General features: G+C 18.5%; 1 protein-coding gene across 1 annotated transcript; it reads left to right on the forward strand.

The window, feature by feature from the left end:
• Positions 1-521: 521 nt before the first annotated feature.
• Positions 522-15,170, forward strand: SRAE_1000349800 (Pico; the record flags this gene model as incomplete). Its single annotated transcript, XM_024650693.1, has 7 exons — positions 522-661; positions 4,518-4,923; positions 10,176-10,386; positions 11,987-12,351; positions 12,583-12,979; positions 13,714-13,922; positions 14,043-15,170. 7 exons carry the CDS (start codon positions 522-524, stop codon positions 15,168-15,170), a joined length of 2,856 nt encoding a protein of 951 aa, XP_024504446.1.
• Between the last annotated feature and the right edge of the window lie 747 nt (positions 15,171-15,917).

Raw genomic sequence — 15,917 nt, forward strand, 5'->3', positions numbered from 1 at the left:
ATGTAGATGTTTTATAGTTTAAAATATTTATTTCTCATATTTCCCTTCAAGGCTTCTCCCACTTCTTTTATTCCATCTGTTTTAACCTATAATCATCACATTATTTTTAGTTTTAATTAAAAATTTTGATTTTAACGTCAATCATTAAATTTGTAAATTTAAATCTTTATAAGAATCTTATTATCTTAACAAATCCTTTTTCATCATATCACTAGATAAAACTTTGTCATGATCCATATGGTTATATTATACATTGAGGAAAATGTTACTCTATAATTGTATTGTTACAATAAATATCTTAATGAGTAATTAACAAGATTTATATAAGTATATAAGATAAAAGTTTTAAATTTAAAGATACTTTATTCAATTAATTATTTTATTTGTAATATAATTATGATAATATTATAGGCGTATTTTTCTTTTCTAAATTTAAAGTACTATTTTATATAAAATATTTCTTTAATAATTTAGATTATTATATTTTATTTTTTTTATTATTATTATTCTATTAATTTAAAATGTCAGAGATTGAAAATGAAAAAAGTATTATAGAAATTCATGAAGAGGAGGCTCATGATTTTGATCCAGATAAAGATTCTTTTGATTTAGATGATATTTCATTAGATAGTGATGAGGAAGATGATTGTGGAAATAAATGGTATGTTTATATACAAAAATATAACTTTCTATTATTTATCATTCTTTCTATTATATTTACTTTTCACATTCATTAATCAAATAATTGTTTTGATATTTGATATTTAAATACATTTTGATTGAAGATATGAGTTATTATTATATTGTATTAATAATAATTTTTTTTTTCTTTTATTGTTATAGATAAAAAAAATAAAATTTTGTACTCTGTATAATAATTGTCTTGTATAAATGAATAAATATATTTGTTTAAAAAAAATGTATATATATAAATATTATATTATTTGAAAATCAAAAGTAGTGATGTAATAAAAAATTCATAAAAGCTAAGCTTGATTGCACAGGTCATTAATTATTTCTTTTTATTCCTATTACCTTTTATTATATCTATAATAACTATTGTTGGCAGATTGTATATTTTATATTATATTATGGTATAACTAAAATTTACTCAATACAATTGACAGTGTTAAGGTTTCTCCAATGAAAGAGTTCACTACCGCATTGGATAAATTAACTTCCACCTCGTCAATTGTCTTAATTGTCCCAAAATCCGACAACCCAAACATTTATTGTTTAGGGGTGACTTGATAATAATATTTAAATATCATATAATTGATTTTGACAAAGATATGGTAAATTATTTTTAACTTTATTAATGTTTTATTTTATCAAGATAATATAAGCTTTCTTAATATTAATACATGTAAATAATAAATTTTTATCACTATTACAATATTTATTTTTATTTATTATTACCTAATGTAATTTTATGCCAATATTATTTAATCTTATTTTATTATTATATTTCAATATATAATATTATAAAAATCTTTTTAAAATATATAATATAACTAATTCTTTTAATCATTTCTAATTATCTTACAATAATATTATAACATTAATCTAAAATTTTGTCCTTTCATAGCAAGTAATCTTCTTTCAATCATGTCCTTGGTATACTATTTCAATAATCTATCTAATTATTATTTTGCTTTTACATACCATTAATGATAAATAAAAATATTAGTTATTCTTATTATATAACAATACTACAATATCATATCTACTACATTTGTGATAAAAGAATAATAAAGATATTTCTTCTATTTAATTGTCCTAATTGAAATATAGTTTATTAAAATAGTATTACAATATATTAGATGTATTGGAATTTTTATAAATATACTTATTTTATAAATATAAATTTAATCATTTTTAGAACAAAATTTTTTTATTTTTAACATTTGTCTTGCAATTAATTTTTTTTTTTAAATAAAATATATTATATATTAAATGTTAATGTTATTTTATAATATATTTATATAAAAATAATATCACATATCATTAAGTTTTATTTCTAAATTTTGTTTTATTATACATATTTAATTATAAAATGTAGTATTTTGTATCTTATTCTACTACTATAAAGATAATATTTGTTGTAAAATATTATATATTTATATATATAATCTTTTTCTTATCGTGTTAATCTTTTATAAATACTTTTTTATTTTTATTTTATAAATTTTAAATTGATAATTGATCTTATATAATTTATTTATATGAACACTTATTCTTGATTTATTAATTTTATCATAGTAATTGTTACACAATTATTTATTTTAATAAATAATTGGATAATTAATAAAGGCAATTACTCTTGGAATCAAAAAAGTTAACTCTTAAAACTGCCATATGGTAATTTCTTAATATTTGAAGTAGCTTAAGGATCACTTAATTTTATTTTCTTATACCATAATAGATTGTAATCTTTCTTTTTATATAATCTAACAAAGAAAATAAAAATGAAAAATTATTTTTAATTCTTTTATTTAAATATTTCTAGTTTTATATTCTCACCTTAACTTTCTTTTTTTTTTTTTACAAAACAAATAAATGAGAAAAAAAAATAAGAAAAATATTTATAAAGGAAATAATAATTAAAAGATTATATATTGTTACTACTTTTAATTTATGTTGTTATTTAAATTAACTTTTGATTAATATTATATACTTTGGTTATCCTTTATTATATAAACAAAAAATTTTTAATGATCTAATGATTATATATTATAAAAATTTTTTTTATATAATATTCATATATTTATAAAAGTTTAAAGATACATAACTTATCTTTTTAATAAAAGTATTCTTTATTTATTTTTCTTTTACATGCTATTTTGAGAATTTTATATGATATTATTTATGGGTATCATAAGATTGAATCTATGTATCATTATCTTACTATCTTGGTCCAAATATTTAAAACCACAAATAAAAAGATATTCTAGAATGGACAATAGTTATATAAATAAATGAGATAAGAATTGTTATGGTAAAAGATAAATATATATGTCTATTCTAGGATGACAAAACAGTTTAACTTAACACAACATTAATAGTTTATCTTTTTTCTCTGAGAATTTTAACATTTCATTGATAAAAGACTGTTGATAGTTATGATAAAACAATATTATTTCAAAATTTAACATATATTTTTGTAATATTTCTATACATTATAAATTTATGATTCTAACCATATTAAGTTCTTTCATATATCTTTTATAAAATTTTATTCAAATAATTATTTATTGTTTTCAATTAACAATATAATTTACAAAATTATCTATTCTTTGAATTAAACTATTATTTAAAAAGGATTGTTATAAGGGGAATATTTACACAGATTATTAATAAAATAATTTTATATATGGTATAAATTTATACCTCATTAAATTGTTATTCGTTATAATAATAATTAAATAACTACTTTTTATTCATATAAAATAAAACATTTATATATTAAAATGATAGAAAAATTGTTATACAGTTTAAATTTTTACTCTATATAATTTATTTTTAATCATATTTATTTTTAATTACTTTCTATAATATTTTGTTTAAAAATAATTACATTTTCTTCTTAGTGCAATATTGCAATTTTTTAAACTATATATCTTTAAATTAAATTATGTTAAATGAAAAATTTATGAATATATTTGTTAGTAGTTGATGGCATATTATATAAACATGTCTGATCATAAAGTAATTGAGACATTTATATTATTTCTTAGTAATTTGTTTTACCCTGATTTTGTGTTTATTAAAAATAAAATTGTAATTATAGTTTTATATTATTAGTTATTATCAATTATGTTTATTTTTAGTTAATCAAATATATCATATTTATATTGAAAAGATATCCTAAAATATGATTAAAAAAAATTATTTAACAAGGATAAATATTATTTTTTAATATCCTCCAAATGTATTTTACCAGAAATTATTTCTCTTGATAAAGTTTCAAATTCCTTTTTCTCATAATACTATCATATTTAAGTAATAGTTAAGAAAACATTTTTAAATAAATACATTTTAAGTATGTTGTTTTATTGTAAAATTCTATTATTATTTATCTTTTTGAAGTAATTTGATCTATTACTTATAAGTGGTCAAAAATATTAATGTTATTTATTGTATACGATATTTTCTTAAATTCCTTCTTATTTTTAACTTTTTTTTTTGACATGACTTTCTTGAAAAAGAAAATTTAATTAGTTTAAAGAATTTATGGTTAACTATTTTTAAAATAGAAATTTTCTTTTTTCTTATTTCTTTTTTACATATAACTAAATCCATTTCAAATAGATTGCCATCAAAAATATTAATTTCATATTTTTTCTTTTCAACTATTTTCATTGTATAACATAATCTTTTTTCTATAATATTAAATACTCATATATAATACTTAAGAATATAAAATCTTTTTTATTTTATTTCTATTTAACAATATATATATATATATATATATATTTAAGTTTCCATGAATTTAATAATATTTTGTATTATTTTAGTGTTGAGATTCTATCAGAGTTACTGGCATCTCAATATAAAATTAACGAAAAATATAATAGTGAAACATTAACAAATTTGGAATCATCTATAATTATATGCGAACACCATAAAAATTTATTTGAATCTATTAATAAAAATTATAACAGACATTCTCAATCCAATATAATCTCCTCAATTTTAACTTTATTACCTAATCATAAAGAAAGCAAAGAATTACTTTGTGACCAGTTTTTTGAGGAATCTTCTATTACATCACTAGATCAACAAATTATACTATATGATTATAATATACCAATAACTAACAATAAGTGTATTGGTGATGATAAAAGGAATTCTATAAGAGAGGAGGAGGATAAAATAATCAATCAAGAATATTGTGAATACCAACAAAGCTTGTATGATAACGTAAGTTTTATAGTTAAAAAAAATTGAATGATTATCATTTTTCACACTACTAATTCATTATAATATTTATATAACCTCCATTTTATATATAATTATATTCAATGATTAAATACTTTTTTTTAATATTTTTTCTATATTCGAATAACTAGATTAAACAATTTATTTAAGACCATACTTTTCTTTCAATTTAATCTCTTTTCAATTTAACTAATCATCCATAAAAATTATAAATCTCTTTTATTAATAAATTGCTTGATATCCTTTTACAATAAAGCAACAACAATAAATTGGATTTCAATTTTAAATATCTATCTTTTAGCTAATTGTTTAAATTCATACATATGGAAAAAGATACAATAATTTTCTTATGATTTGATTGATTATTTTATAAATATATATATATGTATATATAATGCCGAATTATTTTATATTGATCATCTTTTCTTCTTTTTTTTTTTGATATTAAGTACATCAAATGTACTATCCATTAAAAGAAAAAAAAAAAACTTTATAACCTTTTTATTTCTTTTGAAATATTAATATACTTTGTAAATGTTAACCTATTTTGTCGGCATTTGTTAGTCGGTAAAATGTTTAAGAATGTTATTATAATAGTTTTTTTTTTTAAATAATTATTTTTTTTTGTTATATTTATATATTAGCAAATTATTTTTACAATATTATAATAATAACGTGCTCTTAACAAAATACCACATAATGAATAATCTCAATATTCTTTGTATCATTAAACATAACACTGAACTTACATATGTCTTTAGTACTATACTACAATGACTGTATATTTCTGTCAAAAATTTCTTTCTATACATTTTGTCAAAACTTCTGCTGACCATTAATAAAAAGACATCTTCTTCAATTTGTAACAATCACTTTTAGGAACAGTCTTTAATTTTTACAATCTTTTATATATACCAGAACCTGGCACTAACTCTTTAAACTTTAATATCCAAATCTTAAAAACATCCATCACCTGAAAAATGTAATATTTCTTTTTCATTTAAATATTTCTATTTTATATAAACAAAATGTTTACAACAACATTAATAGATATATATATATTTATTCATTTAGTAATATTATAATTTTATTAATTAAATTGAAATTCCTTATCAAATGTTTTGTAAAAGTATTTTAATATTTATTTATTAATTTACTTAATATACAGCTACTTATTTTATTTAAAAATATATTTTTGTTATAATCAAAATTACATTAAACTTCAAAAGATAACATCATTTTTAAGTTTAACATATGTAATATTTACAACTACTTGTTCTGTACCTTTTTTTTTGTTTACTTTAAGTTTAACAAAGATAAATTAATTTTAATATATATATTAATATTATGTAAATATCATTATTTATAAAAATTTAACTATTACTCATTTAATTATACTTTTACTATATAATAAGCATAAATAAGAAAAAGTTAAGTAAAAAATTTTCTGGAACACGTTTTTATAGTTATTTAAAATATTTTGTAAGATAAAATTTTATAAATATATATATATATATATATTATGAATATAATACTATGGTTATTTTATTTTATATAATATATTTTTTATTCCCATACATAAAAATAATAATTTAGAAAAACTACAAAAAAGAAAATATTTTTCTATTATATATAAACCCTGAGATCTTTTAATAACTTGTCATTTTGATTATATCACATTTCTTTTATCTTTAAATATTAGTCAGTATTATTTCTTTTAAAAAAAAAATATATATATATATATAAAATATAATGTTATGTTTGAAGAACCTTTCATCAAAAATCTGCCCTTTTCTTTTTCAATTTTATTTAATATTTTATAATATTTCCCACTTTGACACGCAACTTAATTTATATTATCTTGTCAATCTATTTTATAATAAATGAGGTATTTAAAAAAAAAAAATTATTTTCCATATGGGAAAAGAATTAATGTAGAAAGAAATTGCTAACATAATTAATATCTTTTTTTTTTTTTAACTATTTCAATGGATAAAATTATAAATATTGTAATAACAAATAAAAAAAAATAAATATATTACATATACTTCTACTTTTATAATTTTGATTTATAGTTACGATGTAAATATAATATATCTTTATTTAGTGTTAAAGTAAATATAAAATTTTAAAATATTTTTGATTGATAGCTTAAACATGATCAGTTAAATGAATCATAATATAATGATTCTAAAATTATATAAATTATATTAGTACTTTTATTTTATATTATAAGTACAAAAATTTTTTTTTAAACAAAATAATATTTATTTATTTTTTTTTATTTTAATTAATTTTAGAAAGATGAGTAATGTCTATTATAATTTAATTTTATAAATATAATTGATTTTTAATTTTTTAATATATTTATTTAAAACATATACTTTAATATTTTTAAAAAGAATATAAAGGTTTTATAAAATTATTACCACAATTTTTTTTTCTATGGATCATTAATATTTGTTTTAAAATAAAATATTTATAATCGTTATTTAAATATAAATAATATACATTTTTTTAATATAACTTAGATTTATAATTCTGTTTTTGAAAGATAAATCATATTAAATATAATCGTTTTTTTTTCTTACTAATATAAAACATACTAAAGAAAGTTCTTATCTCTTGCAAAATTTTTGAACGACAATTTTATAGATTAAGTTAAGATGAACTTGTTATCAGGAACATTCTTTTTTACTTTATTTATCATTGATTCAATTTTGTTTTTATTTAATAAACTAAGTTAATATTATTCTTTTTTTTTATAATAAATTATACAACTTACAATAATGATTAAATATATGTATATGTACAAATATTCGTCAATCATGGCATTTAAAAAAAAATTCATTTTTCATTCTTCTCTCCTTTAATTTTCTGATGGACATTTATTATATTGTAACAACATTTTTCATGCCAACACACAATAATGCTTATAAAGATGTCAAATGGACCTGTTCCCCCCTTATACATTACTTTACGCGCGATATATATATATATATATATATTTTTTTTTTATATTTATAAATGTATAAAAATTATTTTAGTATAAGTTACACTTTTTAAAAATAATGTTAAAGATTCTTTTAAAAGACAAAATATTTTTTGTCAAATACGACATACACTATTTATTTTTATATATAAATTAAAACACATATACATGCATATGTTTTAATAATATAAACAAAATAGATCAGTTAAAATTATAATGCTTATTTAATTATAAATATAAACTCAATTACTACATAGTTTAATATATATATATATATATTTATATGTACATATTTATTCATTTATGTAATTAATACTTTAATTTATCATAACATACATCACGTTTCTAATAGGTAAAAATAGTTTTGTTATCAAGTTAGTCTACCTACTTAATATAACTCCTCTTTGTCTTACATAAAACCACAAAATGATATATATATATTTATAAACTTACCCTCATATTATACAATTGTTAATTAAATATATTGTATAAAATTTTATCTACAATACTTTTTATATAAATTATATTAATATATAATAATTTATAATGATAAATTAAAGTTAACCTATCTTTTAATATAATTAAAACATATTACAAAAAAAAAAAATTTTAATTTTTAATTTTGTTAAAAAGTATGTTGTTAAACATTCTTTATATGACTTTTTTTTTAAATATTAAAAAAAATATAATTGTTTATAATTGAATTAAAAGCATCTGTTATAATATCTTTTATAATACCTTCTAATACTCTTATCCATTCATTAATTTTACCAATCAGATAAATTTAATAAATAAAAATTGCGCAAGTTTTGATCATAATTTATCTTTCCCTCATTAAATATATTATATATCTTTATTTTTATTATGACAACAAAATATTTATTATTTAAAAGTTTTTCATTAAATTTTACAAAAAGCTAATCAACAACTTTTCTAATTTAGATTTTGTCACCCTCTTAATATAGAAGTGTTTAAATTTTATTATCTTCTTATTATAAATAAAATTTTCTTAAATTTATACTGTCAATTTTAATTTCCTCTATCAATCAACAATGAATCCCAAAACAATAACTTTACTAATATATAAATTAATGTTTTCTTTATCCATAACCCTATGTTAAATCTATAAATGAGGTTTTTAAAATGATATATATTTTTATGTTGTTAAAAATGAAGAACTACAGTTTAGTTGAATTATAACTTTAAAAATAAAATATTTTAGGCACATCAAATTGTATACATTTACTAAGATATTCACTATCATCTAAAATAAGATTGTTCTTTTTTTTTTTCAACAAAGAAAATAAAATAAAATATATCAGATGTTCATCTTTTTGTTAAAATATATCCTTAACAGATTTATATTTTTAAGTTTTCATTATAGTGTGTAAAGAAACAATTAAAGTACAAGCTTTTTAATGTTTCAAAAACCGACAAACATTTTGTATGCGGTATTGTGTCTTTTAAAATTTATATCTTCTGCTGTTTAATATATTCATGTTGCCGAAGTTTGTCTTTTTTTTTTTTTCTCTATGATACTTTTTAGTTAAAAATTTTTACTATATATAGAATAATATAAGTTAATATGTATTAAGAAAATTTTTTTAAAATGATTATTTATAACATTTTTTTTTAAAATTATTTTATTTATACTATTTAAATTGTCATTCTTCAGATCAGTAATCAAGAAGAAATGAACTTTAATATATAAATTTTATATATTCAATGAATGCCATTATAGGTAACCTTTATCTTTTTTATAGCAATTTAATGATGTGTGAAAATTAAACATTACTAAATGATTATTAATTCCTTTTTAAATACTTCAGTAAAAAGTATCTCAATCTTATAATATATATTATATAGTATAAGGTAAATAAACATTTATTATCTTAGAAAATTCTTAACACTATCTTATATCAATTGAAGCATGATAAAAAGTTTAATATTTCTTTATATAATTCTTTAAAATAGTATAGGCTAAAAATTTTACCTATAAAGACATCTGTCGCCAGTTGACTACAAGATGAAGACAATCCTCAATTACTAATTATAATTAATAATTTAACACAACTTAATGTTATTGTATTAAAATTAATAGAATTGATGTTCATAATTTAATAACTCATCATTAATTGTTAATTATAATACTTTTATAATATAATTTTTTATTATTATTATTATTATTTATATATATATAAGTTAAAAGTCAAGTGGTATTATAAATATTTTTTTTTTTCAGAATATGACTTCTCAACAATCATTATCGTCAATGCAATTATGTAACAATTTTTCAAATATAAATAATATAAACATCTGTAATAAATCATTTACTTCTAATAATGGGAGTATTACATCAGTAGATCAAGTTAAAGTAAGGAATAAAGAGGGACCACAGGTACCACCAAAACCAAAAATTGATAGTGTAAGATTATCAATGGCTGCTGTTAAAGGTATGTTTTTTTAACTATAAAATATAAATTTTTATATTTTTTATAAATAAACATTTTTCTATAATATAAATATTGTTAAATTTATAGTAAATGACAATATTTCATAAATATTAAAATTAATATAAAAAAAAAAAACTGTAACAATATATAATATTTAATTTACAAAAGCAAGCCGCTTCTTTTTTAGTGACAATAGTTTCACCTTTATATTTAACTTTTAAACACATCTTATCAATTATTATATGTATAATGTAACAAATTTTATGTTAAAGATGATTATATTTTTATAATATCAATATTTTCTTATTCAATAAATTATTCTCTTCTCTAATTCCTTTCTTAGTTTTTATTATCATCTGTTTTAAATTAAAGTATCAAAATTTCATATCTTCTATATATATATATATATTTTAAATTTTAATTACCTATTTTACGAGTTCTAGGTTTGTCATTTAATGTATAACGGTAGTATAATTATAATAAAATCAATCATACAATTATTATTTAAATATCTTTAAAATTTTTTTTTATTTTAAATATAAAAAAAAGTAAAAATTAAATTTAATAGAATTTTTTTTTTAATTATGTTTTACTTTTCTTGCACCTGTAGTTTATTTTATTTATATTTACTTTAAATTATACATTATCTTTTATTTTACATAATAAATATATAAAGAAAAAAAAAAAGATATAAGAAATATAAATAATAACTGACAATAACTTACACATCTTTTTTACTATTCTTTATTGACATTGTAAAAAAAAACTAATTTTATATTTTATTTGGTTCCATTGAATAAAAGATAATTGTTTTATTGAATCTTTTAAGTATTTTTTTTTAGTATATATTTATCATATAGTCATACATTCTTTTTATGGTTTTTATTTTATATTGTTAAGTAAAAGTATATATCTTTGTGGCAGATTTTCCTTTTAATTAATTTGATTTTATCAATTACCTTTGTAGATTTTTGAACTGGATTAATTATGTTATTAGGTATTGTTGTGCCATCAATCATTGTTTAATATCTTTAGATCATCTTAATATCTATATCTTTGTTTGTTGTTTCTTTAAACCGTTAAAAGATATAGTTTATACATCTTAGAGTACTTAACAATATACATATGTGGTTTGGTTATTTCTTTATATAGTTTTCTTATTAAACATACTCTCCCCCCTCCCCTTCTTCTTCCCCTTATTTATTTTATTATGGAAAAAGACTTATATGTAATGGCCTAACATTGTCTTTTTAATAAAAAGATTTTAGGTAGTTAGCTATTACCGTATGTTTATTAAGTTACCCTATGTCATTTTAGCGCTTTTAAGAAGAGTGAAGATGTTCATTTAAGATTAAACATAAAATTATTTATTAAAGTTGTTTGTTTCTTTTTTATTTTATAATAATAATAAATATATATATATTTTCTGATTATCTAAACGAATTAGTATTTTTAAAGCTTCTTATATAACTATAAACATTACTAATCATAAAAAAAAATAAAGTAAATATATAATAATAATTATAGAAAAAAGTTTATCTTAAAAAAAATTTTTTTTTTATCTAAAAAATATATTATTCTAATATAATGCCTATCATAGATTCAAGTGATTGGGAATTGGATGCATTGTTAAATGAATTAAATCATTTAGAAGATCAATTAAATAGTTCAACAGGAACAGATCAATTAATTCTTGGAATTCCTACATTACTTCCTCCATCAAAAATAAAGAAAGATAATAACATTTCAATTATAAATCAAGTACCAAAGGATATTTCTACAAAAATTTATAGAGGTACCGAATTTTCTAGACAAAATGTAAATTGTTTTAGTCCAGATATTGATTCAGCATTCGGTGATACCTCTACTGATTGTGGAAGTAATTTTACCAGAACAACTGCTTCTGATTTTTCAAGTAATGATTCATGTAGAGGTAGTTTAAATACACCTTCTCCAACGCAACAGGTATGTTATTTGAAATATTTTTATAATATTATTACTTTCATGAGTAATAAATATATTTTGGCATTATAAATTAAATTCATATTCTATATATTTATTGCTATATTAATATAAAATATTTATATATATTTTAATGAATAATATTTGGCATGTGAGAATATTTATATTTCATATAAAAATCTTATATTAATAAAAAAAAATTTTTTTTTATTTTAAATTTAATTATTATTTTAGGAAACAATGACAAAAGCAGGTGTAGTAACACCACCAGCATCAGTTGTTTCATCATGTTCCTCATCTTCAGGTGTCTCTTCAACATCTTCTAATATTAAACAATGTCTTTATCAAAATAGTTTATCATCTCAAGCATCATCACCAATAAAAGAAAATTCTACTTTAACACCAGCACAAATAAAAGCAGAAAAAATTCGTGAAGCATTAGAAAAAATGAAAGAAGCTAATATTAAAAAAGTTTATGTTAAATTTTTTCTTGAAGATAATCATACAATATCTCTTTTAATTGATGAAAGATGGAGTTGTGTTGAGGTTATGAAAGTTATTGTTTCAAAATTAGGGATTTCTTTGCATCCTGAACATTGTATTGTTGAGGAATATCCACAATTAAGGATAAGTAAGTTTTTATTTATATATATTTTTTTTATTATTTACAATAGAATTATTCTTAAAATAATTTATTATTATGTTTATCTTTTAAAACATAGGTCAAATTTAATGCACCTGTATATGATAGATTAAAAAAGTGTTAAAGTAAATAAAAATATCCATCTTAAGGATTTGATTAAAATTTCTGTTTTTATATATTCTATAGTCCAGAGATTATCACCTAGTTTTATTGTAAATATAATAAGATTTATATATATATATATTCAATATTAGATCAAATTATTATCGTATTACAATCTTTCATTCATTAACATCTTATTTTTACTATTTCTGGTGTAAATTAGTTATATATTATTAGAAATAAAATTTCAACTAGCATCTGTTTAAGTATATAATAATACTCTCAACTTTAGATCATATTTCTTATTTATTTCACCAGAATATTATTTAACTAGCTGTTGTTGTTATTACTTTCTAAGAAAAATTTTTAAAACAAATTAGGAAATTAAATATATTAAAAGTTTTATATTAAGAATAAAATATTTTATATATAAAAAGTTAATTACAAAGATATAATGATAATAACAAGTGTTAAGAGATGTAATATATAGTATACTAGTAAAAACTTTATTATGTATAACTTTTGTTTACTATAACAATAATAAAATATTTAAGCTTTTTACTAAACAAGTATTTCTAAATAAATAAACAATTGAATAAATAATAATAATTTATTTTCAGAGCGTATCTATGAAGATCATGAGAGTGTTGTAGAAAATATACTTATGTGGACACAAGATTCACAAAATAAATTATATTTTAAAAGACAACAAGATAAATATGCTTTTATATTAAAACCACAAATCTTTCTTATTAATGAAAGAACAAAAGAATATCTTCCTAGTCCACAAATTAATTTAACAGCTGCTGAAAGAGAAAAAGTTTTGAAGGTAATTTAAATTTTGAAGTTTGATATATATTTTACTACTTACTCAATTAAGTACTACTTAAGTATTATATAAAATTATTTAATTTTCTAATATTATTTTATTAATATATATAATTTTTAGCTTTTCTTTCAACCAGATTCAACATTACCACCAGAGATAGATGGATATTTATTTTTAAAACAAGATGGTAAAAAATCATGGAAAAGGCATTATTTTGTATTAAGATCATCCGGTTTATATTATTCAATAAAAGGTAAAAGTAAATCTCCAAAAGATTTACAATGTATTATGAATTTTCATTCAAATCAAATATATACATGTACTGATTGGAAAAAAAAATATAAAGCACCAACAGGATATGGTTTTTCTATAAAACCACCACAAATTCAAGTTAAAAATTCTAAATATATTAAATATATTTGTGCTGAAACAGATATATCATATATGCAATGGATTTGTGCTTTAAGAATAGCAAAAAATGGTTATGAATTATATAAAGCATACAATGATGGTATGAGGAGAATGGTTACATCACAATGTCATACTCCTATTAAAGTAGAAACACCATCAATATCTTCAAGAATAAACTCACCAATGCCTCATATATCTCATGGAAATCATATTTTTGAAATGGGAAATCAAAATTCTAATGATAATTCCAGATCTATCTCAACACCATCATCTAAGACATCTAATTCTGAACAAGTATCAATGGCTAGCATGTGTTTTGACCAGGATGACTGCGGTACAATAAAAAGATCTCCCGTTGAGGTAACAACACCACTTCTTAATATTAAAAATAATCAACAAGGTTCAATAAATTGTAATGTAAATTTAAGAGGAGAAATTATAACAGAAGATATATACAGAAACAGTTGCATAAGTGACAATAGTTCACGACAATTATTTGTTGATGATAGAAGTGGTGTTGTTACACCTTCAATAGAGGTTCCTTCCGAAGATTTTGACAGCGATGAGGAACCATTACCACCGCCACCAATGTCGGCTACCTTTGTAAGTGGAAGTGAACAGCAAGGACAATATCAAAGTTTTACACCTACATCTTATACAAATAATGGTACACCAATAAAATCTGCCTTAAAAAAAACACCACCACCTCCACCACCAAAAAGAAGTAACACAACTAGATTACAAATGACACATGATGTTCATCAGAATGTGTCATCATTTCATAATGAGTTACAAAATGCAATGAATAGAAGATTAAATATATTGGAAAGATCTTAAATTAAAGAAAATTATAAAAAAAATTTTGGTGTTATTAAAATTTTTGGTAGAACCATTTTTTTTTTTAAAAACAATATGCAAAAAAATACAATTCTTTTATAAAAGAAAAAATAAAAGAAAATTTTTTTTATTATTTAAACGGTTTAGATGTCAAATTTTTAAATATTTATGCTAATTGTATTTTTAATGAAGTTTTCTAAATAAATTTTTGTTTATTTTTAATATTTAAATAAAATATTTAGAAAAAAAATTAAATAAATTTCGTTTTTTATGAGTTTACTAAATAAAAAAATTATCATTTATAGAAATGATAAAAGGCACATTTTTTAGAAAATATAACATAATTTAAAAAATTATAATAAAGACATTATAAGATCAAAATAAAAATGTAATTTCAAATAAAAAATTATAATAGATGGATTTAGATTTAATCTAATCTTCATGATTATAAATGCTAAGTATTTTTAAATGGATCTCTTTTAGAGTCACTGACGTACTGAATTTATAAAAAATAAAATAAATAAAGTATTTTTAATGTTTTTAAATATTGAATTAAATATATAGTAATTTGAGCATTTGATAATTGAAAAACAGTTAAAAAAGTTTTAAAAAAATTTTTTACATAAATAACCAAAATTATCATATAAATAAATAAAAATAAAGTTTTAAAATCATTTACTTTTTTTAATTTATTTATTTAATATGTTAGTTTAAAATTTATAATAAAATAATTATTGTATTTTAAAA

This window comes from Strongyloides ratti (genome assembly GCF_001040885.1).
Source record: "Strongyloides ratti genome assembly S_ratti_ED321, chromosome : 1".
NCBI lineage: Eukaryota > Metazoa > Nematoda > Chromadorea > Rhabditida > Strongyloididae > Strongyloides > Strongyloides ratti.